The 27,498-nt window shown below is 33.4% G+C and overlaps 1 protein-coding gene across 1 annotated transcript; it reads right to left on the reverse strand.

Annotated features, from left to right (window-relative positions):
- Window positions 1-15,902: 15,902 nt before the first annotated feature.
- Window positions 15,903-24,453, reverse strand: LOC103094093 (olfactory receptor 1361-like). Its single transcript, XM_007477415.2, has 2 exons — window positions 23,548-24,453; window positions 15,903-16,001 (listed from the first exon to the last, which is right to left on the reverse strand). The coding sequence occupies exons 1-2, from the start codon at window positions 24,451-24,453 to the stop codon at window positions 15,903-15,905; spliced, it is 1,005 nt and encodes a 334-aa protein (XP_007477477.2).
- Between the last annotated feature and the right edge of the window lie 3,045 nt (window positions 24,454-27,498).

Raw genomic sequence — 27,498 nt, forward strand, 5'->3', positions numbered from 1 at the left:
ATATACATATCCCTTCCATGACTTTATGTGAGGAAAATTTTAGCCTCAGGGTCCTTGAACTTCCTCAAGGTTCTTTAAATTAAAAAAAATATATATTTTATTTTTATCAATTTCATGTAAAAACAATTTGTTTTTAAAAATATGAATTCCAAATTTTCAACCTCCATTACTCCCCTGCTCCCTCTTTGAGAAGATAAGTAATTTAATATAAATTATATATGTGCAGTAATACAAAAATGTTGACATATTAACCATATTGTGAAAGATGCCCACAAAAACAATAAAAATAAAGTAAAACTTATATATTCTTCAATATGCATTTAGATTTCATTATTTTTTTCTTCGGTGGTGGATAGTTTTTTTCATCATAAGTTCTTCAGAATCATGATAGATTTTTTTTTCTGAGAATAGCTATCATTCACAGTTGATCATTATATATAATTGTAACTGTGTACAATGTTCTACTGATTCTGTCACTTTGAATAGTTCCTATAAGTCTTTCTAAGTTTTTCTGAAATTATCCTGCTTGTAATTTCTTATATCCCAATAGTATTCTAGCATAATCACATACTACAACTTGTTTAGTCTTTCCCCAATTAATAGGCATCCCCTTTATTTTCAATTCTTTGCCACCATGAAAGATCTGCTATCTGTCTGTCTATCTATCTATCTATCTATCTATCTATCTATCTATCTATCTATCTATCTATCTATCTATCTATCTATCTTGTTTTCCTTTTGTGAAGTCTCTTTGGATTACAGACTAGTAATGTAATGATAGGTCAAAGGCAAAGCATAGCTGTTTTTAAACCCTTTGTGCTAAGTCCAAATTGCTCTCTAGATTGATTGAAATAATTCGCAACTCTAGCAACATTTATCATTTTTCTTTTCTGATATATTAGCAAATCTGAAAGATGTGGGGTTGGTACCTTAAAGTTGCTTTAATTTACATTTCTCTAATCAATAGTGATTTAGAAATTTTTTTTGCATGACTAGAGATAGCTTTGATATCTACTTCTGAAAACATCCTCTAACCATTTATCAATTGAGGAATGACTCGTGTTCTTATATATTTAGTCTAGTTCTCTATATATTTGAGAAAATCAGGTTTTTACCAGAGAAAATTGCTGTAAAAATTTCCCTCCTTTTTCTATTTTCCTTCTAAACTTGGCTGCATTGGAATTATTTGTGCAAAACTTTTAAAATTTAATGTCATATAATTATCAATTTTATTTCCATAATACTATCTCTTATTTTGTCATAAATTACTCTCTGATTCATAGATCCATAAGAGAGTCCATGTTCCCCTACTTTGTTTATAATACTATCCTTTATGTCCAAATCATGTATCTATTTTGACCTTATTTTGCTATATGATGTGAGACATTAATCTATACTTAGCTTATCCCAAACTATTTTCCAATTATCACCAGCAATTGTTGTCAAATAGTATGTCCTTATAGCAAAGTCTTGGATATTTGTGTTTATTAAATACTAGATTACTGTGGTCATTTACTACTATGTATTATGTACATTATCCATCCCACTGATCCAACACTTTTGGTAGCTTTTGATGATGATTGTAATACAGTTTGAAATCTGGTACCTTCCTTCCCATTGTTTTTTTCCATTGATTCCCTTGATAATCTTGAAAAGTTTTTTCTCCTAGATGAATCTGTTATTTTTTTTCTATTTGCTCTATAAAATATTTTGTAGCTTGATGGATATAGTGTTGAATTAATAAATGAACAGAACTAGAATTGTTATTTTGATTATATTGACTTGGACAATCTCTGAGCAATGAATATTTCTCTTAATTGTTTAGATTTCACTTTACTTTTGTGAAAAGTGTTTTGTAATTGTGGTAATGTAGTTCCTTGGCTTGTTTTAGCAGGTAGATCCCCAAGTAATTTATATTGCTGACAAATATTTTCAATTGAATTTTGCTTTTTGTATCTTCCTGCTGGACTTTGTTTAAAACCTATAGAAATTATAATGATTCATGTGGGTTTATTATATGTCATATAATTTTGCTGATATTATTAATGATTAGTACTCATTTTTAGTTGATTCTTTAGATTTTTCTAATTTCATTATCATGACATCTGCAAAGAGTTTTTGTTTCCTCGTTGCCTTCTCTGATTCCTTCAGTTTCTTTTCTTCTCTTACTGCTTTAACTGGTGTTTCTAGCTCTATATTGAATAATATTTATGATAATGAACACCTTTGCTTCACCCCTGCTCTTATTGAGAAGGCTTTTAGCTTATCACCATTACAGATAATATTTGCTGATGATTTAAGGAATTCTCCATGTATTCATATGCATTCCAGTGTTTTTTTTTAAATAGGAATGAGTGTTCTACTTTGTCAAAAGCTTTTTCTGCATCTATTGAGATAATCATATTTTTCTGATGTTTTTGTTATTAATATGGTTAATTATGCTCACGGTTTTTAAAATATTAAACTAGCCTTGCATTCCTGGTATAAATTGTTGTAGTATAAGTGTGGATAGCATATAGTCTTTGTGATATTTTGCTGTAATCTACTTGCTAGTATTTCATTTGAAAAAAATTTTTGCTTCAACTTCCACTAATAAGTAGGGAAAGGATAGATCAATCAATTGGGCATAATAAATAAATAATAAAATACTAAAAAAACAGCAAATTAAAATGTTTTCCCTAAATATTACTTTGATTGAATTCCATAAATTTTCATATTTTGCTTCATTATTATCATTTGTTTCAATGAAATTATTGCATCTATACTTTATTCTTTTCCTCACTCATTTTTTAGGATTAGATAGGTACACAATTATTTTTAACATGTCTCTCTATGGCCCTTTATTCTAGGCAATTTTTATTGTATTACTTTAGGACATACCTGAATTCTCTCAAAAGTCCTTCTATTTTTCTTATTGTAAAGAAATAAAATGATCTCTGTTTTCCTAAATCACCATAGGTTTTAACTGTCAGAATTGCATGTAGCAGATTGAGAATTATTTCACTCTGACTTAGTTTTAAAATAATGATTAAGAGGGTAGCTAGGTGGTTCAGTGGTTTGAGAGCCAAACCTACCTATGGGAAATCCTAGGTTCAAATATGGCCTCAGACACTTTCTAGCTGGGTGACTCTGGGCAAGTCACTTAATCCCCATTGCCTAGCCCTTTCTGCTCTTCTGCTTTAGAACCTATATATAGTATTGATTTTAAAACAGAAGGTAAGGGTTTAAAAAATGACTAAAATAATTGAAAGAATAGCTAGTATTTTAGAAAGTTGCACAACTTATTTGTGGGCATAGGGATTGGGTGAGAATATCAATTCCCATAGAAAGAGGAAGCTTATGGGGTTCTGGGAGGGTGAGAAAACACAAAATGGAGCAGAAGGTAGATGGACTATCTTGAGGAATGTATGGATGTGAGGAGGGGGAATGAAATAAGCTATATAGTAGCTTTAAAATTTAACTAATTATTTTTTCTTAGTGCTAATTTCATTTGTTGGAGCACAAATCAAGCCAATGTCCTCCTAGTTCTGGCATCCAAGGACAGAGGTCTGTAAAAATTAGAATTAATGTGCAATAATAAGATATTATATTTTAAGAGATTTATTAATGATCATTAGAAGTGAAGGAATAAAAAGGTAACAAAATCCAACCACATGCCCATAGCTAATCAACCTGTTCAAAATCCCCACTTACCTCCATTGAGACAGGAAGCCAAAAAAAAAAGAGCCAGAGCAGGAACTCCCTCTGAATTTATCCTCTATCTATAGGAAATACATAATGTTAGGAAGTCAGTGGGGTCCCTGGAAATGTAGTTTTTAGGGTAATTGATTTTCAAGTATACATTCTCCCCTAATGATCATTTTGGGGGACTAGTCGCCCCAATTGATCATTTAACATGATCAATGTTTAAATTATAATAATTTGGTGATAAAATGGAAAAGAACAAAACCATGATTGCTAGGCTCATTGACAAAAAGCCAGTTGGGAGTATTCCCCTTTGGCATATGAGTATACATACAAAAACAAATGCATTCAACCCCACACAGTTCAAATCACCACATCCCAAAGTTCACTATACATCTTCTGGGACATTGTGTGGTCTCTGCAGGCATTGTCACAGTGCTTTCTCCAAACAGTTCACTTTCTGTATTTGGAGAGGTAGTATTTTTCTTATCCTAAAATTACTCTCAAAAAGAATTTAAACTTTGCATTTAGAATAATAATACATTCCCCCCTGAAGAGGATTTCGAAAAACACAGAAATCACTTAGGGATGCATTGCTGAGTTATGAGGTATATGAGTCAATTAGCAAGAGTAATAAAAAACATCAAAAAATCCAAATAAAAGAAAAAAGATAACTTCTCAAATGAATATAAAATATCAAAGCCTTATGTATAAAAAAAAATTAAGTAAAGGCAAAATAAACTTATAACAGGTCCTTGAATCAGGGCCCAATTAATGATTTATGTAATTATGCTCTTACCCAACCAGTAGCCAGAAATACAGAAAGTTTGCCACACTATAAAAGACAGAAAAATGAACTAGATTTATGGGAGTCAGTTAGGGGCCAAAAAATTTGAGATGCTTGGTAGAATGTGGGACAAGGAAGACCTGCCTTTGACATATTTCAAAACAGTCACAACCTTGAACCCCAAACAAATTCAAGTCCTCTTGTATCTGGCTCAAAATTACATCAATCCCACTGAGATTGGTTGGTCTCTTTGACCTTGTCCTCTATAAGCATTATGCAGGTAGCTTTGAGCTTCTTTATCATTGTACAGTGGCTCTTTTTGTATTCCCTTCTCTTGGATTCAGACAGAATCATGAAGCAAAGTCCCATAATATTTTTTTAAAAATCAGCGACATCATTTTTATAGTCTAAAACTTTTTGGGTATGCTTTGACAATAGGAAAATGTATTTTAAACTTATATTACTACAAAATTTAAAAAAGTTAAAGAAAATCTCAATACTGGTGACATGTGATTCAAATACAAAAAGGAGAGAAAAATAAAATTGAACTATTATATTGCAAATGCAAGGAAAAACAATAATAAAAAGTTTTAAAAATAAAAAATATATAGCTTACAATCAGTGACACAGTGTCAGCTAGGAAAAGGTAGAATACAAAGGTTTCTTACCCAAAAATGAATTCCATTTCCTTTTCAAACTTGGCCAGGATGCACTGTTTGACTGCAAATGTTTTTCACAAATTTACAGTTTTTTTTTAATAAAGAACAATAGTACAACAGATAATGCACATTCAAAAAGTACCAAAATCCTCAAAGTTATAATAGTCCATTTAATTACAATAGTAAACAAACAAACTCTCATATTTCACATGAGTTGCTGTGTGACATTTAAAAAAAAAACCTTAGAAGCTAATGGATACTTGTCACAAGTTTTCCAGGTGTAGCAATCTTTCAATCTTGGCTGAGATATTTTTTTTAATCTATTACTGCCATCATTACAAAAATGTGGCAGAAGAGTCTAGAAAAGCCACAAACCTCTGTACTGTTGATGTTGGGTCTAAAAAACATCACCAAGAATCTAGATCATTCTGTTGGAAGGGTAGAGTAAGCTGAAGAGTTACAAATGGAAGATGCTTCCTCTTAGGAGCCATCTGTAAAAATTAAAATTAAATTTCAAATAATATAAATATAATTTGGGAGTTTTATTAAATGATCATTAAATATCTAGGAATAAAGAGTATACAAAATAAAAATCATGTGCCCATGGCTGATTAGCAATTTCAAAATCCCCACCTTACAACACTACCATGGTTGCTGCATCATGCCAAAGAGGAGGCAGAGTCTCATCACCCACTTACTTAATCCTCTTTCTAAAGGAAGTATGTAATTACAGGAAGCCAGTGGGCTCTTGGGATATATATATATATATATATACATATATATATATAGTTCTTTTTTTAGGGTAACATATTTTCAATTATATACATCTAGGGCTATCACGCCCTAGGAACAACTTCCCAACTCCTCTGTTATGAGATTGTGGTATGTCCCATCCATTTACATTTTTACAAATGCAGAGGTAGAGATATAATTGCACTTCACTTCAACTACTAAAATGAACCCTTTACCTCTTTTTACAAATAATTCAGAGTCACCCAATATGATCAGTTAGAGCTATCAAAAAAATCTAAAAGTCTTGTCTGAAGACCCCTTAAAATCAATTTGAGATACTCAGCTCATTAAATTTTCTAAAAGTTGTTAACAATGTGACAATTAACAAAGGCAAAATGGTAGAAAAAGCTGTTTTTATGGTCTTATACAATATTTTGTTTAGTATAGTTATAGGGGAAAGCTAACAGAATATATCTAATAGCTAAAACACAGTAGATTAAAATGATTCAGTGTAACAGAATAGTATTGATCAGATTAATATATGAAGTTAAAACAACAAAATAAAATCTTAAAGCATACAATTGGCAAAATACAATGAGATATAGAGACTTTCATAAAACAATAAAGTCTGAAAAGGTTTAAAAATTTCACCTCCAATATCTTTAAAGTTCCATCTCTATCTGTTTAGATTCCTTTTGTCACAGTGAGGGAGAATTCCTCACTGAATATGGTGTGGAGAATACCAAATTGGATGTATCTTAGAGACTAGGCAGGCCCAAATGGCAAGGAGTGATAGGGAGAATTTCTCCCCTGAATCTCAGACAAGATAATTAAAAGGACTAATGCACCCAAGAATGTTAGGAAGGAAAAAAAAAACATCATAAAACTGGAAGCTGTTTGAAATAGGCAAGGTACTGCTCTTTCATAGAGTGTGCCGTGCTTGCAATTTTACTTCCTATTTGGAAGAGTAAACTTCCTTCCCCTTCCCCTAGAGGTAAAACAATTGGGAGTACCTTGCTTCCCCTGCCATGTGGACAGGGAGTTAGTAGGCTAATTTTTGCCCAAGGAAAACACACCCCGGTTTTTACCAGCTTCCTGGAGATTGGCTCCAAGGACACTCAGATTGTGAGATCGAAAGATATGGCGGCAACTTCCAGCAGCATAACTGTACCAGCTATAGCAGCCAGGGCTGGGACCCTGGGGAAGGTCAGAGCAGGAGCAAGCAGTATCAGGAACAGAAGCAGGCTGCTGGAAGTTAGCATCAGGAGCAATCATGATCAGGAGCAGATGGAATTGGCATCAGCTCCTAAGAGAAGCAGCAGCAAGGAATGCTGGCTCAAGCAGATGTTTGAGAGAAACAGCTTATCCCTTCTCCTCCAAGTCCCTCAAACTAAAAAAGCCAGGCTGGTATGGTGGGGGAACAGCAAAAAGTAGGGATGTCAGAATTAAGGCAGCAGCTCTGAAGAGAGATTTCGATATTCTCTCAGAGTTTTTAAGTGTGGGTGGGGGGTGAAGAGCAAAAAGCAATGGCAGGAGAAACATGTCTGAAAAAATTAATCAGGGCTATCATAAAAAAATTGAGAATTCTTTTCTCCAACTTCTGGTCACCAAATTTTAAAAGTCAAAATTAATCTCCATAATACAAATATTATATTTTAAGAGGTTTATTTTATGATCATTAGAAATAAAGGAATAAAAAGGTAACAAAATAAATCCAACCATGTGCTCATGGATAATCAACCTGTTCAAAATCCCTGCTTACTACTGTCAAGACAGGAAGCCAAAAAAAAAAAGATCCAGAGCCAGAGCCCACGGAATTAATCCCCTGTCTATAAGAAGTACATAAAAAATAGGAAGTCAATGGGCTTTCGGGAAATGTAGTTTTTAGGATATCAGATTTCTTATTACATAGCTCTGATTACTCTGTTTTAGTTACAGCCCTATTAACTAGAATTATTTGGAGTATGAGCTTCCTAAAATATCTAGTTGGACCCTATGCTTGAGAATAAGAAATATGAAAATAAATTATAAAATATATGCTGACTTACTTTGACATTATATCTCAACTGATCCTCAACATATTTCTATCTTTAATTTCTATTTCATATGAAATTTGGTAATCTACAGAACAGAAATTGAAAGTCAGATTTATTAATAAGTTGATACTGCTTGCTATTACATTGGTCCTTTTCATCAAGAAGGCTCAGAAACTTGGCAGTTCCACCCTAATCATGATAATTATATACATACATACATACATACATACATACATATATATCTCCATTTCTATGAGAAAAGGTATTTTAAGTGTCAAGTTTTCTGTGTTTAATAGAATAGATGACTATGTGTAAAGATTAAAATTAATATTCCATAACTAAGTATTATATTTTAAAAGTTTTATTAATACTAACTAAAGTAAAAGAACTACCTAAATCCAATCCTGCCTCAAGAGAATAGAGTGATAGGGAACAACTACAGAACTTATAAATAAATTTGTGAAGACACAAATGTGCACAAAGGTAAAATCATTCTGGGCAATGTAGTTTTAGGAGTTCAAGATTTTCTAACTATACATCTCCTTCTATGATCCCATTGGGAGACCAGACTCCCCAAAAGGATCATGGAAACATAACTAACTTATAAATTGTAATAATTTGTGGATAAAAAGAAAAGAGAACAAAACCAATAATTACTAGGTTGACAAAAAATCAATTTGGTGACAGTTCACCTTGGCAGAAGATTATACATTCAAAACAAATAATTACAAGACCCCCATAGTTCAAATTATCACCTCCCAAAATTCATTCTGACTCTTCTGATACAGCATGTGGTCTCTGCAGGCATCTTCACAGTGACTTTGCCAAACAGGTTTGCCTTCTGGATTGTGGGGGATAGTTTCTTATTTCTTATCTTAAAATTGCTCAGATTCAAATCAAATTCAAAGAATAACATCACCCCTGAGGAGAATAATAAAAAACACATGGATCCCTCAGGGATATATGGCTGAGTTATGAGGTATATGAATCAATTGGCAAAAGAAACCAAAAACATCAAAAATCCAAATAAAATAGAAAAAATAAAATGTGGAATGAAATATAAATATCAAAGTCTTAAGTCTAAAAAAAATTAAGTAAAGGAAAAACAATAGCAGGTCCTTGAATCAGTGCCCAATTAAGATAATTTAGGCAATTACACACTTACCCAATCAGTAGCCAAGACTACAGAAAGTTTGCCATATTATGATATCCAGAAAAGGGACTAGATTATTAGAACCAGGAAGGCAGCCAAAGTGAGATACATGGTAGAATGTGGGACAAGGAAGACCTGCCTTTGACATGTCAAAACAGCCCCAACCTCAAACCCCAAACAAGTTCAAATTCTCTTGACTTGGCTCAAAATTTCATCGATCCCACTGGGATTGGCTGGTCTCTTTGACCTTGTACACTATAAGCATTATGCAGGTAGCTTTGAGCTTATTTGGCACTGTGTAGTGGATCTTTTTGTATTCCCTTCTCTTGAAATCAGACAGAATAATTAAGCAAAATATCATAATTTTTTAAACAATCAATGGCATCATTTTTATAGTCTAAAGCATTTGGGATGTGCATTGACTTTAGGGTAAATGTATTTTAAACTTCTATTACTGCTAAATCAAAAAAAAAGTTAAAGAAAATCTCTATTGGTGATGTGCTTCAGATACAAAAAAGGAGAAAAAAAAATAAAACTGAACTACTATATTGCACATTCAAGGAAAATCAATAATAAAAATGTTTTAAAAATAAAAAATATATAGCTTACAATCAGTGACACACTGTGTCAGCCAAGAAGAGGTAGGATACAAAGGTTCCTGACCCCAACATTCAATCCATTTACTTTTTTTTTTCAATATTTCTTCAATGATTTTTTTTATTTTAAACATTATTTTATTTGGTCATTTCCAAACATTATTCACTGGAAACAAAGATCATTTTCTTTTCCTCCCCGCCCCCCCTCCCACCACCTTTCCCTCTCCCATAGCCAACGCACGATTCCACTGGTTATCACATGTGTTCTTGACTCGAACCCATTTCCCTGTTGTTGGTATTTGCATTAGAGTGTTCATTTAGAGTCTCTCCTCAGTCATATCCCCTCAACCCGTGTAGTCAAGCAGTTCCTTTTCATCCATGTTTTTACTCCCACAGTTTATCCTCTGCTTGTGGATAGTATTTTTTAGATCCTTGCTGATTGTTCAGGGACATTGCATTGACACTAATGGAGAAGTCCATTACCTTCGATTGTACCACAGTGTATCAGTCTCTGTGTACAATGTTTTCCTGGTTCTGCTCCTTTCGCTCTGCATCACTTCCTGGAGGTTGTTCCAGTCTCCATGGAATTCCTCTACTTTATTATTTCTTTTAGCACAATAGTATTCCATCACCAACATATACCACAATTTATTCAGCCATTCCCCAATTGATGGGCATCCCCTTGTTTTCCAATTTTTGGCCACCACAAAGAACGCAGCTATGAATATTCTTGTACGAGTCTTTTTCCTTATTATCTCTTTGGGGTACAAACCCAGCAGTGCTATGGCTGGATCAACGGGCAGACAGTCTTTTATCACCCTTTGGGCATAGTTCAAATTGCCCTCCAGAATGGCTGGATCAATTCACAAATCCACCAGCAATAAATTAGTGTCCCCACTTTGCCACATCCCCTCCAGCATTCACTGCTTTCCTCTGCTGTCATGTTGGCCAATCTGCTAGGTGTGAGGTGATACCTCAGAGTTGTTTTTATTTGCATCTCTCTGATTATAAGAGATGTAGAGCACTTTTTCATGTGGTTATTAATAGTTTTGATTTCTTTGGCTGAGAACTGTCTTTTCATGTCCCTTGCCCATTTATCAATTGGAGAATGGCTTGATTTTTTGTACAATTGATTTAGTTCTTTGTAAATTTGAGTAATTAAACCTTTGTCAGAAGTTTTTATGAAGATTGTTTCCCAATTTGTTGCTACCCTTCTGATTTTGGTTACATTGGTTTTGTTTGTACAAAAACTTTTTAATTTGATGTATTCCAGATTATTTATTTTGTGTTTTGTAACTCTTTTTAAGTCTTGCTTGGTTTTGAAGTCTTTCCCTTCCCAAAGGTCTGACATGTATACTATTCTGTGTTCGCCTAATTTTCTTATAGTTTCCTTCTTTATGTTCAAGTCATTCACCCATTTTGAATTTATCTTGGTGTAGGGTGTGAGGTGTTGATCTAAACCTAATCTTTCCCACATTGTCCTCCAATTTTCCCAGCAGTTTTTATGAAATAGTGGATTTTTGTCCCAAAAGCTGGGATCTTTGGGTTTGTCATATACTGTCTTGCTGAGGTTGCTTGCCCCCAGTCTATTCCACTGATCCTCCTTTCTGTCTCTTAGCCAGTACCAGATTGTTTTGGTGACCGCTGCTTTATAGTATAGTTTGAGATCTGGTACTGCAAGGCCACCTTCCTTTGCATTTTTTTCATTATTTTCCTGGATATCCTTGATCTTTTGTTCTTCCAAATGAACTTTGTTATGGTTTATTCTAATTCAGTAAAAAAATTTTTTTGGAAGTTCAGTGGGTATGGCACTAAATAGATAGATAAGTTTGGGTAGGATTTTCAATTTTATTATGTTAGCTCATTTTACCCATGAGCAGTTAATGTTTTTACAATTGCTCAGATCTAGTTTTAGTTGTGTGGAAAGTGTTTTATAGTTGTGTTCATATAGTTCTTGTGTTTGTCTTGGCAGATAGATTCCTAAGTATTTTATATTGTCTAAGGTGATTTTGAATGGAATTTCCCTTTCTAGTTCTTGATGCTGAGATGTGGTGGAAATATATAGAAATGCTGATGACTTATGTGGGGTTTATTTTGTATCCTGCAACTTTGCTAAAGTTATTGATTATTTCCACTAGCTTTTTAGTTGATTTTCTAGGATTCATTAAGTAGACCATCATATCATCTACAAAGAGTGATAGCTTGGTGTCTTCATTGACAATTTTAATACCTTCAATTTCTTTTTTCTTCTCTAATTACTACTGCTAGTGTTTCTAGTACAATGTTAAATAATAGAGGTGATAATGAGCATCCTTGTTTCACTCCTGTTCTTATTGGGAATGTATCTAGTTTATCCCCATTGCATATGATGTTTGCTGATGGTTTTAGATAGATACTGTTTATTATTTTTAGGGAAGACCCTTCTATTCCTATGCTTTCTAGTGTTTTCAATAGGAATGAGTGTTGTATTTTGTCAAGGCTTTTTCTGCATCTATTGAGATATTCATGTGATTTTTATTGGTTTGCTTGTTGATATGGTCAATTATGTGAATGGTTTTTATGATATTGAACCATCCTTGCATTCCTAGTATAAATGCCACCTGATCGTAGTGGATAACCCTTGTGATGACTTGCTGGAGTCTTTTTGCTAGTATCCTATTTAAGATTTTTGCATCTATGTTCATTAAGGAAATTGGTCTGTAGTTTTCTTTCTCCATTTTGGACCTGCCTAGCTTTGGAATCAGTACCATATTTGTGTCATAGAAAGATTTTGGAAGGACTCCTTTTTTGCTTATTATGTCAAATAGTTTGTATAGTATTGGGATTAGATGTTCTTTGAATGTTTGATAGAATTCACTTGTGAATCCATCAGGCCCTGGGGATTTTTTCTTAGGGAGTTCTTTGATGGCCTGTTCCATTTCTTTTTCTGATATGGGATTATTTAAGAATTCTATTTCTTCTTCTACTATGAATATTTTTGAATATATAGATCCTTCTCCTTTTTCTTTTTTTGCTCTTTGAGCTATAGAAAATTATTAGGAAAGAAGTGGTGTTGGTGTACCTCCTTTTTCTTCTCTTTCTTCCTTGCCATTCCAACTCCAACTGCATAATATCGTTTCAGTGAAGTAAGATTATAGGTCACCTTTTATAAATGGGGAGAGCAAATGTTATTTCACCAGCCAGAACTTTAAAAGGGAGGCAAAAAGTCAGATATACCACTTACTAGGTCTATTGCTGTAAGTAAATCACTTAAATTTTCTGAGTCTGTTTCCTTATGTATAAAATTAGGATAATAATATTTGTCCTGACTACCCCCTGTGTGGTTTAAGTGAGGATGATATTATATTATGACTGTAAAATCCTTTCTTCCCATAAAAGTCCTACACAAGTATGATCTAATCCTATTTCTATATTCTCTTTGTAAATGATGTCTTTGTATTGCACTTCTCCTATAGAGATGTCATAAATATACTCTATATCCATATACTATTATGTCCTCTCACATTCACTACATTCTCATATGCTCACATTATTGATATTATCTTACATATTAAATTTTCCCAGGGATATAGAAAAGCCTTTCCCTCTTATTCTTCCCACCTCCTGGTTGTAATGGTATCCAATAATATTTTAATCTCACCCTATATTAATCTCAATCACATTCTTCTCCAAAGTAAGATAAAATAAATTCTATATTCTATATTTCTATATTGTAGCCTTCATAACTATCTTTAGCCTTTATTGTCTAATGAATCAGGATATAAAAAATGACCCAAGGTAAATTCTTGGGGAAAACCAGAGACACTTACCACAGAAGATTTAATTCCATGAGTAATATAGAAATTAGAGACAAACTAAATTATAGGGCCACAATTCAAATAATAAAAGTCTAAAATGAACAAAAAGTAAAGACAATAGAGCAAAGAAAATTAGGGGGGAAATGCTTCTTAGAAAAAGTTACCAAAAAAATTATAACTAATTTGTAGGAGATAAAGGGAAATGGAGATTTTACATGATAACCAAACTAATTGCTGGAAAAACCAGAGCTAAAAGACCTTTGAATCTTTTAAATAGGACTTCTAAAAAACATATTATTTCTTAGGACCACATGCAACTTTTATAAAAACTGAATATATTTCAAGGTCCAGATATTGTGAACAACAACAACAAGAACAAAACAGAAATAGTAAAACCATCCATTTCATAGTATAAAAGTTTATTCTAATTTGGGGAATTAGTTCAGGGGATGTAAAGAAAAAACCTAATATATTAATACAACTATGAAATCCTAAATAGTGAATGAGTCAAAGAACAAATCATAGGATAATAATTACATAAAAGAAAATAATGACCATAAAATAAATTAAAACTTCTGGAATGTATGTAAAGCAGTCCTAAGAGAAAAAAATGTATCCCTACAAATATACTTTAATATCATAGAAAAAGAAATTTAGAGAATTGACTATACATTGAAAAATTTTGAAAGCCAACAAATAATAATCCCCAAATGAGATAAAATAAGAAATGTTAAAATCATGTGAGAATAGATAAGCTATTTGACTCAATTTCTATATCTGTAAAATTAACTAGAGCTGAAAATAACAAACCATTTCAGTATCTCTGCCAAGAAAACTGCAAATTGGCTAACAAAAAGTTGAATAGTGTTGAAATAGTATTGAAATGTCTAAATAACAACAAAATTCTCACATCAATTTTAAAGAATTGTGCTATAAGGCCCAGGCACAAAGTTCCTGAGAAAAGGGAATTTTTCTTCTTACCCTGAGCTTCTTGAAGGCCTCTTTAATTCCTTAGGCTATATAGAAAGACATTTATCATTGGTGTTTCCAATATACAAGTTTCAATATACAGTGATAATATACAGGATTAACATGACTTTATCCTTGATTATGGAGCTTATTGATGTGGATATCTAAAAAATCTAGTTTCAATAGGGCATATATGTCATGGGATAAAAAGGGAGGGGTTATGTTGTTATTATAAAAGGCTACCTGGAAGACTTGTATAGTAAGCATGAAGGATATGTACTAAGTCAGGACCTAAAATAATGCCAGAAGGACCTACATAGTTTAGGGCTTATCATGACTGTGACATAGTGGTCATAGGCAATGGGCTCTAGCAGGAAGCTCTCCACATTTGCAAATAAGAGGAAGAAGAATAATTGGGCCAGGCAGTCAGTGTAAGGGATGTCTGGCTTTGGGCTCTTCATGTTTACTAGCAATTTTGGAATGGTCATAGAAGAGAAGCACATATCAGAGAAAGACAGATTACTGAGGAGTAGATACATAGGGGTTTGTAAGTTGGAATCCACAAGGATGAAGAGAATGAAGAGCAGGTTCCCCAGGAACTTAGTGAGGTACATGATCAGAAAGAAGAAATAGAAATGGGTCTTCAACTCTGGTTGGATAGAAGGGACTCAGAGATGATAGTTTGATTATTCTTTTAATGTGAATTTGCTTCATTTGAAAGAAAACAAAATTTTGTTCATTAAAGAAAATAAAACTATGATTTTTAATAAATACACAGCTTCCTGTGACTTAGTTTCTTGAATGACAGAATTGGAAGGAACCTTAACAACCACTATGTTCAGCTCCTAATTTTGTAAGTGAGAAAAACAAGGTTGAGAAGACACTTGTGAATAAGTGGTTGAGTTGGGATTTGAATAGATCTCTTATTTAAATCGAATGTTCTTTCCACCTTTCTATTCTCAGTTGGTAAACAACAGAACAGGTTACTTTGTTAGTCATTGATGTACTATCAAATATACTGTCAAATATTGAGTGGTCAAATATAGGTTGAATGAACCCCTCTTAGAGATGTTTTAGAGGGGATTTTCTTCTGGATAAACAATTGAATAGATGACCTCTATGTATGAATTTCAATTGTTCATCTTCTAGTTTATTTTTATTTTTTCTACTTATTATTTTTTATTATTTTAAAATTTTTATTATTATTATTTTTTCTAGTATGTGGTCTACTGATAAAGACCTCTTTTGCCTAGCATTTATTACCCCAAAATATTCAAACTGTCCTGTTATAGTTCATTTATAAAAGAAAGCTAATAATGTAATCAGACTATTTCAGAGGGTTACTGTGAAAAACAAATATGAAAAAAGATATTAAACAATTTATATAATATAGAGTTACACAGAATATTAGTTTTTATTATGTTTGTAAGAACACAAAAATTACTAGTATTCCTATTAATATACAATTCAATTGCAAAACCACATGTAATTATTCACTATGCACTGTGCTACATCTTGAGAAGAGATGAGCCTTCCATTCCAGTTCATGGATGGATGGAGTTTCAAACATATGGGATCTATGAATAAGGTAATTGAATGGGTATATATGAGAGAGACAGGATGGGACTTTAATATTATCTTTAGCTTTCTTGGTTTTGTGGAGCACTGTTTGGTCCAGCCAGAGGCAGAACTATTCCAGGTTAAAAATCTACTGTCTAAATCCTTGTTTTATGCATTAATGTAATTCATATATAGAACTATGCTTTAATAATTATTGGTTGTCTCCTCATCCCAACTCCTACGTGGTCTTCTTTTAGTCTATGACATGTGGAAAGCTCTAAACATCCAGCGATCTCATAAAACAAGGATAACCATTATGACTGTTATTACTTAAACATGTTAGAAATGCTAGTTATAACAACTGATGAGAAAAATAAATTGAAGAGATAAGGATGGGTAAAGAGAAAACAATATTACTCTTTGAAAATGATATGATGATGATATGTATATAGAACATATGGAGTCAACTAAGATTAGTTGAAATAATTAATAGCTAGAAAAGTTGCAGTATATAAGATAAATAAATCCACATGTTATCAACTTCTTATATATAAAATCATTAAAATAGTGGAAAAAGTTAGAAATGGACATTCCCATGGAAATAACTATATAATTGATAATATGTTTGGTATTGTATCTATTAATATTCATGCAGGGACCATGTGAATCTACTATAACAAATCTATAACATTCTGCAAGGAGGGAGTCGTAAATAATTGAAGAAATATGTTTCTCATAAATATGTCAAACCAATATGATAAAATGACAATACTATTAAATTTATCTATTTATCCACTCTTATGCCAATTCAATTCTCAAAAGAATAACAAAATTCATGTCAAGAAACAAAAAGGGTAAGAATTTTGAAGATAATAATTTTTAAAAGTGGAAAGGAAGAGGGTCAACCTGTATAAGGTAATAAACCATACTATAAATCAGTAATCACTAAAATAATTTGCTTCTGATAACAGAACAGAGGTCAATTAGTGGAGTAATTTAGATACAAAAGATACAAAGACACATGAATAAAGCAGCAGTAGAACTATTTATGCCTCTTTCCAATAGTAGGGCTATTGTTAATAATTTGTGTCCTTGGGTTTGAGTTTGCAAGTAGGCTTTCAGGTATTTTAATTAGAGTTATTTTAAATGGAGTTCCTGTATCTCTTGCTGCTGTTCTTGGTTGGCAGTATATACAGATGCTGATGATTAATATGGGTTTATTTTGTAACCTGCAACTTTGCTAAAGTTCTTAATTACTGCAACTAGATTTTTAGTTAATTGCCTAGTATTCTCTAAGAATACCACCATATCATCTGCAAAGAATGATTGTTTAGTTTCCTCATTGCTTCTCCTTTTTTCTTCTTATATAGCTATAGCTAGCATTTCTTGTACAATATTGAATAATTAGGATAGTAATGAGGATCCTTATTTCACTCCTGATCTTAATGGAAAACCTTTGAGCTTATCCCTATTACACACAATACTTAGTTGTTTTAGATTTATAACCTATCATTTTAAGGAGAGCTCTATTTATTCCTATTCTCTTTAATTGTTTTTTAAAAGAATGGGTACTTTTTCAAAAGCTTTTTCCTGTATCTTTTAAGATAATCACATGAGTTCTGTTGGTATTGTTAAAGATATGGTCAATGACAGTTATAAATTTTCTAATACTAAGCCAGCTCTATGTTATTGGTATAAATCCCACTTGGTCATAATCCTTGTGGTATGTTGCTCTAATCTCTTTGCCAGTTTTTCATTTAAAAATTTTGCATCAATATTCATTAAGGAAATGGATCTTTAGTTTTATTATCTGTTTTTCTCTTCCTGGCTTGGGTATCAGTACCATATTAATGTTCTAAAAGGATTTTTGTAGGACTCCTTTTATTTGGCCAGTTTCCCCAAATAGCTAATCTAGTATTGAGATTAATTTTTCTTCAAATATTTGGCAGAATTCACTTGTGAATCCTTTTGTCTCTGAAGATATTTTCTTAAGGAGTTCATCAATGGCTTGTTCAATTTATTTTCTGAGATGGGGTTATTTAAGCATTTTATTTCCTCTTCTGTTAATATTGATGATATATATTTTTGTAAATATATTCATCCATTTCCCTTAGATTTGTCAGACTGATTGGCATATGACTGAGCAAAGAGACTCCTAATAATTGATTTAATTTCTTCTTCACTGGAGGGGGGAAAATTCATTCTATTCATTTCAGATACTGGCAATTTAATTTTTTTCCCTTTTAAAATCAAATTAACCAATCTTCTATTTTTTCATTCACTTTGCCCATAAAACCAACTCAATCTTATTTATTAATGGTTTTCTCACTTTCACCTTTCTCCTTTTGTATTCAGGACTTCCAATTTGACCTTAAATTGGGGATTTTTAATTTGTTCTTTTTCTAGTTTTTTAAGTTGCATGTCCAATTCATTTTTTTGATTTGTATCTATTTTATCAATATGAGTGTTTAGAGATACAAATTTCCTCATAACATTTCTTTGTTTGCCTCCTATAAAGTTTGATATATTTTCTCATTGTTGTCATTGTCTTTAATGTAATTTTTGGTTGATTCTATGATTTGTTCTTTGACTCACCCGTTGTTTAGAATTACATTCCTTAGTATCCAATTAATTTTTAATTTGTATTTCCATCACTCCTTATTGATTACATTGTTATTGCATTATGGTCTGAAAAGGATGCATTTATTATTTCTGTTTATACCTTTGATTGTAAGGTTTTTATGTCCTAATACATGATCAATTTTTGTAGAGGTTCCATATACCACTGAGAAGAAATTATATTCTTTCTATCCCCATTCAATTTTCTCCAGATATCAACTAGATCTAACTTTTCTAAAATTTCATTCATCTCTTTAACTTCTTTCTTGTTAATTTTTTGGATAGATTATATAATTCTGCAAGGGGAAAGTTGACATTCACAGTAGTATAGTTTTAGTATTTACTTTTGCCTGTAGTTCATTTAACTTCTCATTTAAAAATCTGGTTACTCTATCCATAAGCAGAGGACAAACTGTGGGAGTAGAAACACTAAGGAAAAGCAACTGCCTGACTACAGCAGTTGAGGGGACAGGTCAGAGGAGAGACTCTGAACAAACATTCTAATGCAAATACTAACAACATGGCAATGGGTTTGAATCAAGAACACATGTGATACCTAGTGGAATCACGCGTTGGCTATGGCGGAGGGGAGGAAAAGAAAATGATCTTTTTGTCTGTAATGAATAATGCTTGGAAATGATCAAATAAAATATTATTTAAAGAAAAAAATCTGGTTACTATACCATTTGGTGGATATATGTTTAGTATTAATAGCCTTGATTTCAAGAAAACCCCAGATTGGCCCTTGCAGGTTCCCAGATTATAATCTGTTCTGATTAAAGATCCTTTTAACTTTGGTAGCTTTGATTGATTTACAGGTCAACAATATTGATATTACTTCATTGGCTATGGCACCTTTTTTGGAGATGCATTTTCCTTCCTTATTTCTTCTAATTAGATCCAATTTTGCTTTACTCTGTCTGAGAACATGATTGATGACCCTGCTCTTTCTTTCTTCCTATTAAACATAATCTTGTCTCTTCTTGCCCCTTACTTTAACTCTGTGTGTCTTTCTGTTTCAAATGTGTTTCCTGTAAACAAGCTATTATTAAAATTCTGTTTTATGATCCATGCTTCTATATATTTTTATTTTATAGATGAATTAATCTCATCACTAAGAAACTTCTAATATGATAGTATAGTGAATTTGACTTTCATCATTGAAACCATGCTAGAATGGACTATTCAAGGAACTTTTTGATGAGTGATTGGAAAGGGGAGCAATGATTATAATGAGCTAGACTGGGTTCATTAAGGAATACATATGCCAAATTAATCTTATTTTGCTTTTTTTTAAATCAGGATATGCTAGATTGTTGGATTAGAAGAATTCCAAAAGAACAGTATGAATGTTCTTCAAATGACATTTGAAAAAGTCTCCCATGAGATTTTTGTGAAATATATTACATGATGGAAAGAGCATGTATGGATTTGTTTTTAAGAAGCCTAGTCTTGAATTCAGATTCAGCCACCTATTGTAATAAAGAATAAGCTGAAGGAAACTTATTACTTGTTGAACTAGAAAGGATAAACTGAGAGGAACCTGATTCTTTAGCAATAGTTGTTGTTCTCTGGCTGGCTGTGACTGGAGAGGCTGTTACAGGGGCCTGAGACTGTTTATTGGTAATGGATATAGAACAGAGAATACTGGGGGATAGGGATGCCACCACACAGGGATACTGGTACACTGAGGACTGCTTTGGGGTTTACTCTGGGGTTTGTCCTGGGGTTTGCCCATTGATCCCTACTGATTACTGATGGATCAATCTATTTCCTAATCTCCTTCCTCCCTCACTCACTCCCTTGCCTCCCTCACCTCCCCAATCTTCCTTGAAGCCTTTGGCTCCTTCCCTGCCTCCTGAGTTGAACTATAATGATACTCTAGTTGCTTTCTCAATGAAGGGGTTTATTGGGATAACATGATGGGAAACTCAGGTAAGAGGGATGAGGAATTCCCCTAATCTAAATGAGATAAAATTGAGGGTTTGGGGAGTCACAAGTGTGACTCTTTGACAGTTAGAAAGATGGAAGTCAATGGCTTTTCAAGATCTTCTTTCTTCTTCACAAAAAGATCAATTAAGGTCTCTCAGCTTAAACCCAGATAGAAACAAAGTTCACAGTCTCTCCTTTTCTCCTGGCCAGCTCAACTCTTTTATAGATCACCAACTCAAAATCTTCTCCCCTGGTCAACTTCTACTGTTCAGAGCCAGAGAGTCAGAGACAAAGTCCCAAAAGCCAAGTCAGCCTCACGAAAGTCTTTCAGCCAGCTTCAAACCTCCAGGGAGAGAGTGTGTGTCTTCCAGTCAGAGACACAGAGTCCAAAAGCCAAGTCAGCGCCCCCAGGGTCCTTTCAGCCAGCTTCAAACATCCAAGGAAAAGAGTACTTCCAGTCAGAGACACAGAGACCAGAAGCCCCTCCCCCCTGTCAGCTCAAAATGCCACCAAGGGAGGACATTCAGTTGGAATCCTCTCTTGCATCTTGATCCACAAGTCCTGCAAAATCTCTCTCTCTCATGTCTCTATCACACTACTTGCTATGTATTCAAGTAAATTCCATAGATATTCATTAAGCACTTATTGTATATAAGATGCTATTGTGGGTACTCAGTATATAAATGAAAAAGAAAACAAACCTCACAGCTTCTGCTTTCAAAGTGCTGAAATTTCACTGTAGGAAATACACTTGGCATACAGATAAGTACCAAACAATATATACTATTCAGGAGTGAAAGGAGAAACTTAGAAAAATGCTTGAGATCTTTTGAGAAATGAAAGAACATTTTTATCTGAGAGAAAAGGCAACATTTTATGGAGGAAGTAGAAATGAAGATGGTCTTGGATTGAAAAGAACTTCAATCAGTTGAAGAGTTGAAAAGAAATTTCATTGGACTTTCATCCTGATTAAGGGGGTAAAACTGAGCACAAAGAATTAAAAGGAGTCTATTATGAGTATGTCAAAGTAGCAGCACATTTTTGGTAACTTTTATAACAAGATTAATATAATTCTGATAAAGGTTGGGCTCTTGGATCTCAGTTCCTTTTCATGGTAGCAAGTGTATGACAATTTGAAGGTATTGGAACAAACATCATAGGAAGGTATGTGAAAAAAGCATATTTAAAAAGCTGTAGACTCAAAGTCAACTTCCCCTACTGAGCATCCTCCAGCACTGATTAACAAACAGAACTGAGAACAATGAATCACTGAGTCAATATTTAAGCCTAGTTTAATTCAATCCTAGTCATAATAACTTGAAAAATGAAGCTTACTCTGTTCACCTGAGGGGTAGGGAGGCTATATGATGTTTCTTCCTGAAGTTGGTTACTCCATCTGAGGAGATCTGGGTAAGCCCCAACATCTTGTTACAAGTAAGAAATACTTATGTGTGGAAAACCTGCATGAATACCCAGAGGGTAGGAGGAAACTGAAGAAGAGAAAATCATCCAGTACCACATACAAAAGGAATGCAGAGGAGTAGAAGCAAACAAGGTAGGAAGTTGGGTTTGAAGGAGATTCTTTAGAACTTCAAATGCCAGGTGAAGAATTTGTATTTTATTTAATATCTAGGAGAAGCAAATCCACAAAAGATTTTTTTGCTTAAAGGAGTGATGTGGTGAACAAAATTATTGTTAAATCCTATGCTTAGGACTTCATTTAAAACCCAACATTTGGGGTTTTAAAATCAACTGCAAAGATACACATTCGGGCTGAAGACAACAGTTTTGTATAAGACACCATCAGAATTTTCCTGAATTGCTGTCTCAATATCATTTTATAATATCTCATGGCAACTAAAAACATTAATGGAATTAAGGCTGCATTAAGATAAAACTGGCATAGCTAAGTGATATAGAGGATAGTTAGATTTTATGTCAGGAGGACTTATTTTTGTGAGTATATACCTTGCCATAGACACTAGCTGTGTGACCCTGGGCAAGTCATTTAACTCTATTTATCTCAGTTTCTTTACATATAAAATGAGCCAGAGAAAGAAATGGTGAACCACTCCAGTATCTTTGCCAAGAAAATCCCAAGTGGCATGGCAAAGAGTGGGACAATGAAATATGACTGAACATAAGATAAAACTACAAGATAGAATTTTATAGAGCAAATTGATAGGCAGGCTAGAGGGCAAAGCATAGTGTCTAGGATAAGGAAAATAATTCTACTTTGTCCATATTAGATTACATGTAGAGTATTGAATTCTAAATGCTCTATTTCTGGAAGATTAATGGTAGTCTGGACCAAGTCCTTATAAGTTTACCTACTATGACAAAAGCTGTGGAAACCAGGCCAGGTAGAAGTATGTAAGAGTACTTAGTCTAAAGTAGGGGAACCAGATTGGTAATAGAAAAGCATCATAGTAGCAGTCTTGGGGTCATTGAAGGTTTGTCAAAAAGAAGGATAAAATTTAATTCATTTCTTCCCATAGTATGGAACTCTGGGAGTTCCAGAGTATGGAAGAAAAATTTCATGGGAATTATAAGGAAGCAGATTTTAATTCAATATGAGGAAAACTTTCTCAACAATTTGATTTATCAAAAAGTAGAATGTTTTGCCTTGGGAACAAATGAGTTCCTTGTCCTTATAAGTTTTCAACTTAAGTTTGAAATGACTACTTGCTGGAGATTTAGTGGACACCTGTTAAGATATGCATTAGATTAGAGGATGTCTGACCTCCCTCCCACCTTTAAGAGTCTATTCTATCAGAATTACTCTGACCCCACTGAAGTTGAACTTGAAGTTGACACTGTAAATATTTCAGAGTCATATTTCCTTTGAATGGGTGCTAGACTAGGGGTGGGGGGCCTACCAATTAGGGTTAAGTAGTCCCACCTATAGGACCTGAAAGGATGCAGGAGGCTAGGGAGCATGAATAATTATCATAAGTTCAATCAGGTATCTTTTACCTCTAAAATTGTGGGATTCTAGAACCTTTAAAAAGCCCTCTTTTTATTTTTTGTAGGGCTGTCTTTATGTCTCGATTCCTTAGACTATAGATGAAAGGATTAAGCATTGGAGTTACTATGGTGAAAATTACTGTGGCAACCATGTCCTGAGCTGAGTAGGAGGATGATGGGCGCAGATAGATTCCCATGATAGCACCATAAAAGAGAGAGACTACTGTGAGATGGGAGCCACATGTGGACAGGGCTTTCTGTATTCCCCGTGTAGATGGAATCTTCAGTACCTTGGAGAAGATATAGGCATAGGAAATAGTGATGCATGTGAATGGAGTCATGAACACTATTCCACCCACAGTGAACACCATCAAGTCATTGAGGTAGGTGTCAGAACAGGAGAGCTTAAGGATGGGGTATGGATCACAGAAGAAATGGGGGATGATGTTGTTAGCACAGAAGGATAGTTGAACCATGAGTAGTGTATGTAAGAGGGCATGCAGGTGAGTGATGACCCATGATACCATCACCAAAATGATGCAAAGTCTAGGGCACATGATAGTGGTATAGTGGAGTGGCTGGCAGATGGCCACATAGCGGTCATATGCCATAACTCCCAGGAGGAATCCATCCATGTTTATGAAAGTGATAAAGAAATATATCTGTGTCATACATTCTTTATAAGAGATAGATTTACTTTCCAATATGTGATTCACTAGTACCTTCGGTATTGTGACTGATGAAAAGCAAATGTCCACAAAGGAGAGGTTGGCCAGAAAGAAGTACATGGGAGTGTGAAGGTGAGCATCTAAGCCAATGGCCAGCAAGATGAGAACGTTCCCAACAATTGTGACCAGGTATACACACAGGAACAACCAGGAGATAATTATTTGTTCTTCTGGTAGCTCAGAGAAACCCAGGAGGAGGAATCCAGAAATACTTGTTTGATTTTCTTTGTTCATATCTACTGGAGATAAAATGTATTTCAAGAAATAAATCAGAGAAATGTTTAACATTTATTCAAAGACCAGTTTTTATGAATACAAATTTGCAATGTTTATTGAAATCAGATATCAACATTAATGTTTCATTGCTATAATTTTTAAAAGACAGCAAACATGAAAGACAAAGCAACATTAATTGGTAATGTTATCTTAAGAATCAAATATTAAAGGAAAAAAGAGTCAGAATTAATACAGTACTCATCATCGAATGGAAGTAATCCTAGTTTCAAAAAAAATCACAGATTATGACTTAGGACCCATCTAGTACAGTTCATACCTTAGTAAATATTACTTTTACACAGCACTTGATAAGAAGTCTTCTAATGTCTTCTGCTGATAGCCCATTCTACTTTTGCATAGATCTAATTCTTAGTACTTTTTTCTTACATTAAGCCCGAATTTTCTTCTTTGCAGCCACTTTTATTCAATATTCATAGTTCTGCTGCCTTCTAGGTCAAGCAATACACAACCAATTTATTTTTGTTTTAAATTTTTCTAAATTTCTTTTTGTACTTAAATATGTTATATAGGTATCTTTTGTCTTCCCACTATAGTCTTTACTGTCTATAACATTTCCTCCATAATTTTTTTTCCTCCTAATTTTGAATATGTTAGTTTTATTTGTACAAACCATTTCTAATTTAATGTAGTCAAAATTACCCACTTTATATCTCATAATGCTCTCCCTCTTTTTATTCATAAATTCCTCTCCTATCTACAAGACTGAGTTAATATGTTCCCTGTTCTTCTAATTTGCATATATCTCCCTTTATGTCCATATCATGTATCAAAAATTTTGATCTTCTCTTAATAAATGGTGTAAGATATTGGTCTATACCTAATTTTGGCCAAACTACTTTCCAATTGTCCCAGGATTACTACCAAATTTGCTATGAATATCAAAATAGATAATATCGGAAGCACTTTGGGAACTGTGAAGCCATATGAATGCTAGTTATTATTAGCAACATGTAGGCTGCAAAGTGATACATTTTTTTTCAGTGGTAGGAACTTTAGACTAACTGCTAGTTAAAAGGGAGTTATGAAATGAATGCATTAATGGTGTTTCCATAATTACCGATCACTGAAGTGTTAAAATGAAAGTAGTAAATCTAGCGATAAAGTAGTAAATCTTGAGTAAATATTTGGGTATAGTTTTGATTCCACCCAATCTTTAACTGTAATTCATAATTACTTAATCTAACTCTGACCTCATTTCCAGACATGGATTCAAATGATCCTTCCTTACTCACTTGGATCTAAGACTTCAAACTGGCTTGGCATCAAAAACCTTTCCCAATGTTTGATTCTCCACTTTCTAACTGCTCAGCATTTAAGGTCCCTTGGAGTTTCTTAGGGATATTGCTTCTGTGACTACCTGATTTCACAGTCAGTTTTTGCAAAAATTGCTCCCTACAAGACTAAGCTACAGAATGATTTTTACTATCCCTATTTTAAAAAATATCTTAAACAGAATTATTTTTTCAATTACATGTAATAATAATTTTCAACATATATTTTCCAAAATTATAAGATCCAAATCATCTTCTTCTCTCCCTTCCCCCCCCCCCAACACCCACTCAGATATGGTGAGCAACTTAATCTGGGCTATTCATGTATTATCATGCAAAACACACTTTCATATTGGTCATGGCTGTAAAAGCAAACTCATAAAAAAACCAAAACCTCCAAATAAAACTGTAAATATACTGATATAAAATATAGTATATAGTAAATAGTAAAATATTAAATTAGTACTAAATTAAAATAGTAAAAATATAGTATATAGTAAAATATAGCTTTGATCCACATCCATCCAAGTGCAACAGTTCTTTTTCTGGAGGTGGACAGCACCCACTATCATAAATCCTTCAGAATTATCCCAGATCACTGCATTGCTATCTCTCCCTGTTTTTAAAGAAGTATTGAGAGCCCAGTAAAGATATTATTTCAAAGTTATATAGTCATAGAGTTGGAATGGACCTTAGCAGTCTTAGATTGTATTCAATTGTATAGAAGAGATAAATGATACAGGAATTCAGATGGGGAGAATTAATATGGGCTGAAGATCTCAGAGAGGGCTTCATGAAGAAGGTGGGTTTTCAGCTGGGAACTAAAATATAGACAGTAGGGTATCTTCTTCTCCATAAAACTTTCTTCTAACTTTCAAGGTGAAGAGATCCCTCTCTGATCAATACTGTCTTAACACTTTGCCTAGACTCTTCTTTTCCTTTATTTCACTTTCCCCTGTACTCACCTTACTTTCTTTTCTATTACAATTATTTTTCCACATGGTATATCACCACTATTAAGTTGTAATCTTCTTCATGTTAGATAGTGTGATATTTGTCATTTTATTATAACAAATATTGATCAGAAACAGTATATACTTAATATATTTTAAAATAAATAAATAGGATTTGGATAGAAGGAAAATTTGGTGTGTAAATGAATAATATAATTCATGTGCATGCAAATCTATGCATATTAAAATGTTTGTATTTCTTTGCATACTATCTATCTAAGCTTATATGTCTACAGATGAGTGTAGGGAAGGAAGAATGATTGAAAGAAAGACAATGATTATCTGGAACATATCCAGAGGAGGGGAGACTATGAAGTTGAGAATATTGGAGACCATGCTACATAAGAAAGAGGCGAAGGAACGGAGAATAGGAATTCTGCAGAACAGTAAGCATTGGAAGAGGGTCATAATTGAAGTCCTTGAGTATTTGGATTGATGTCATAGAGAAGGGAAGTTAGTTATTTTCTGCTAGATCTTGGAGAATTGAAGTAGGAATAAAGAACAGAAATTGAAAAGAGGAAAATTCAAGCATCATAAAAGGAAAGCAGTGGGGAAATGAAAAATGGGAGAATACTTTAACAATAAATTATCCAAAAGAGGAATTATCTGTATTGAGAGGCAATCAGTTTTCATTTGACTGATGATCCTCAAGGAGAGATTAGGTGATTGTTTTTCAAGGATTTGGAAGAGATTCCTGT

Source organism: Monodelphis domestica, chromosome 1, assembly GCF_027887165.1.
Source record: "Monodelphis domestica isolate mMonDom1 chromosome 1, mMonDom1.pri, whole genome shotgun sequence".
Taxonomy (NCBI): Eukaryota; Metazoa; Chordata; class Mammalia; order Didelphimorphia; family Didelphidae; genus Monodelphis; species Monodelphis domestica.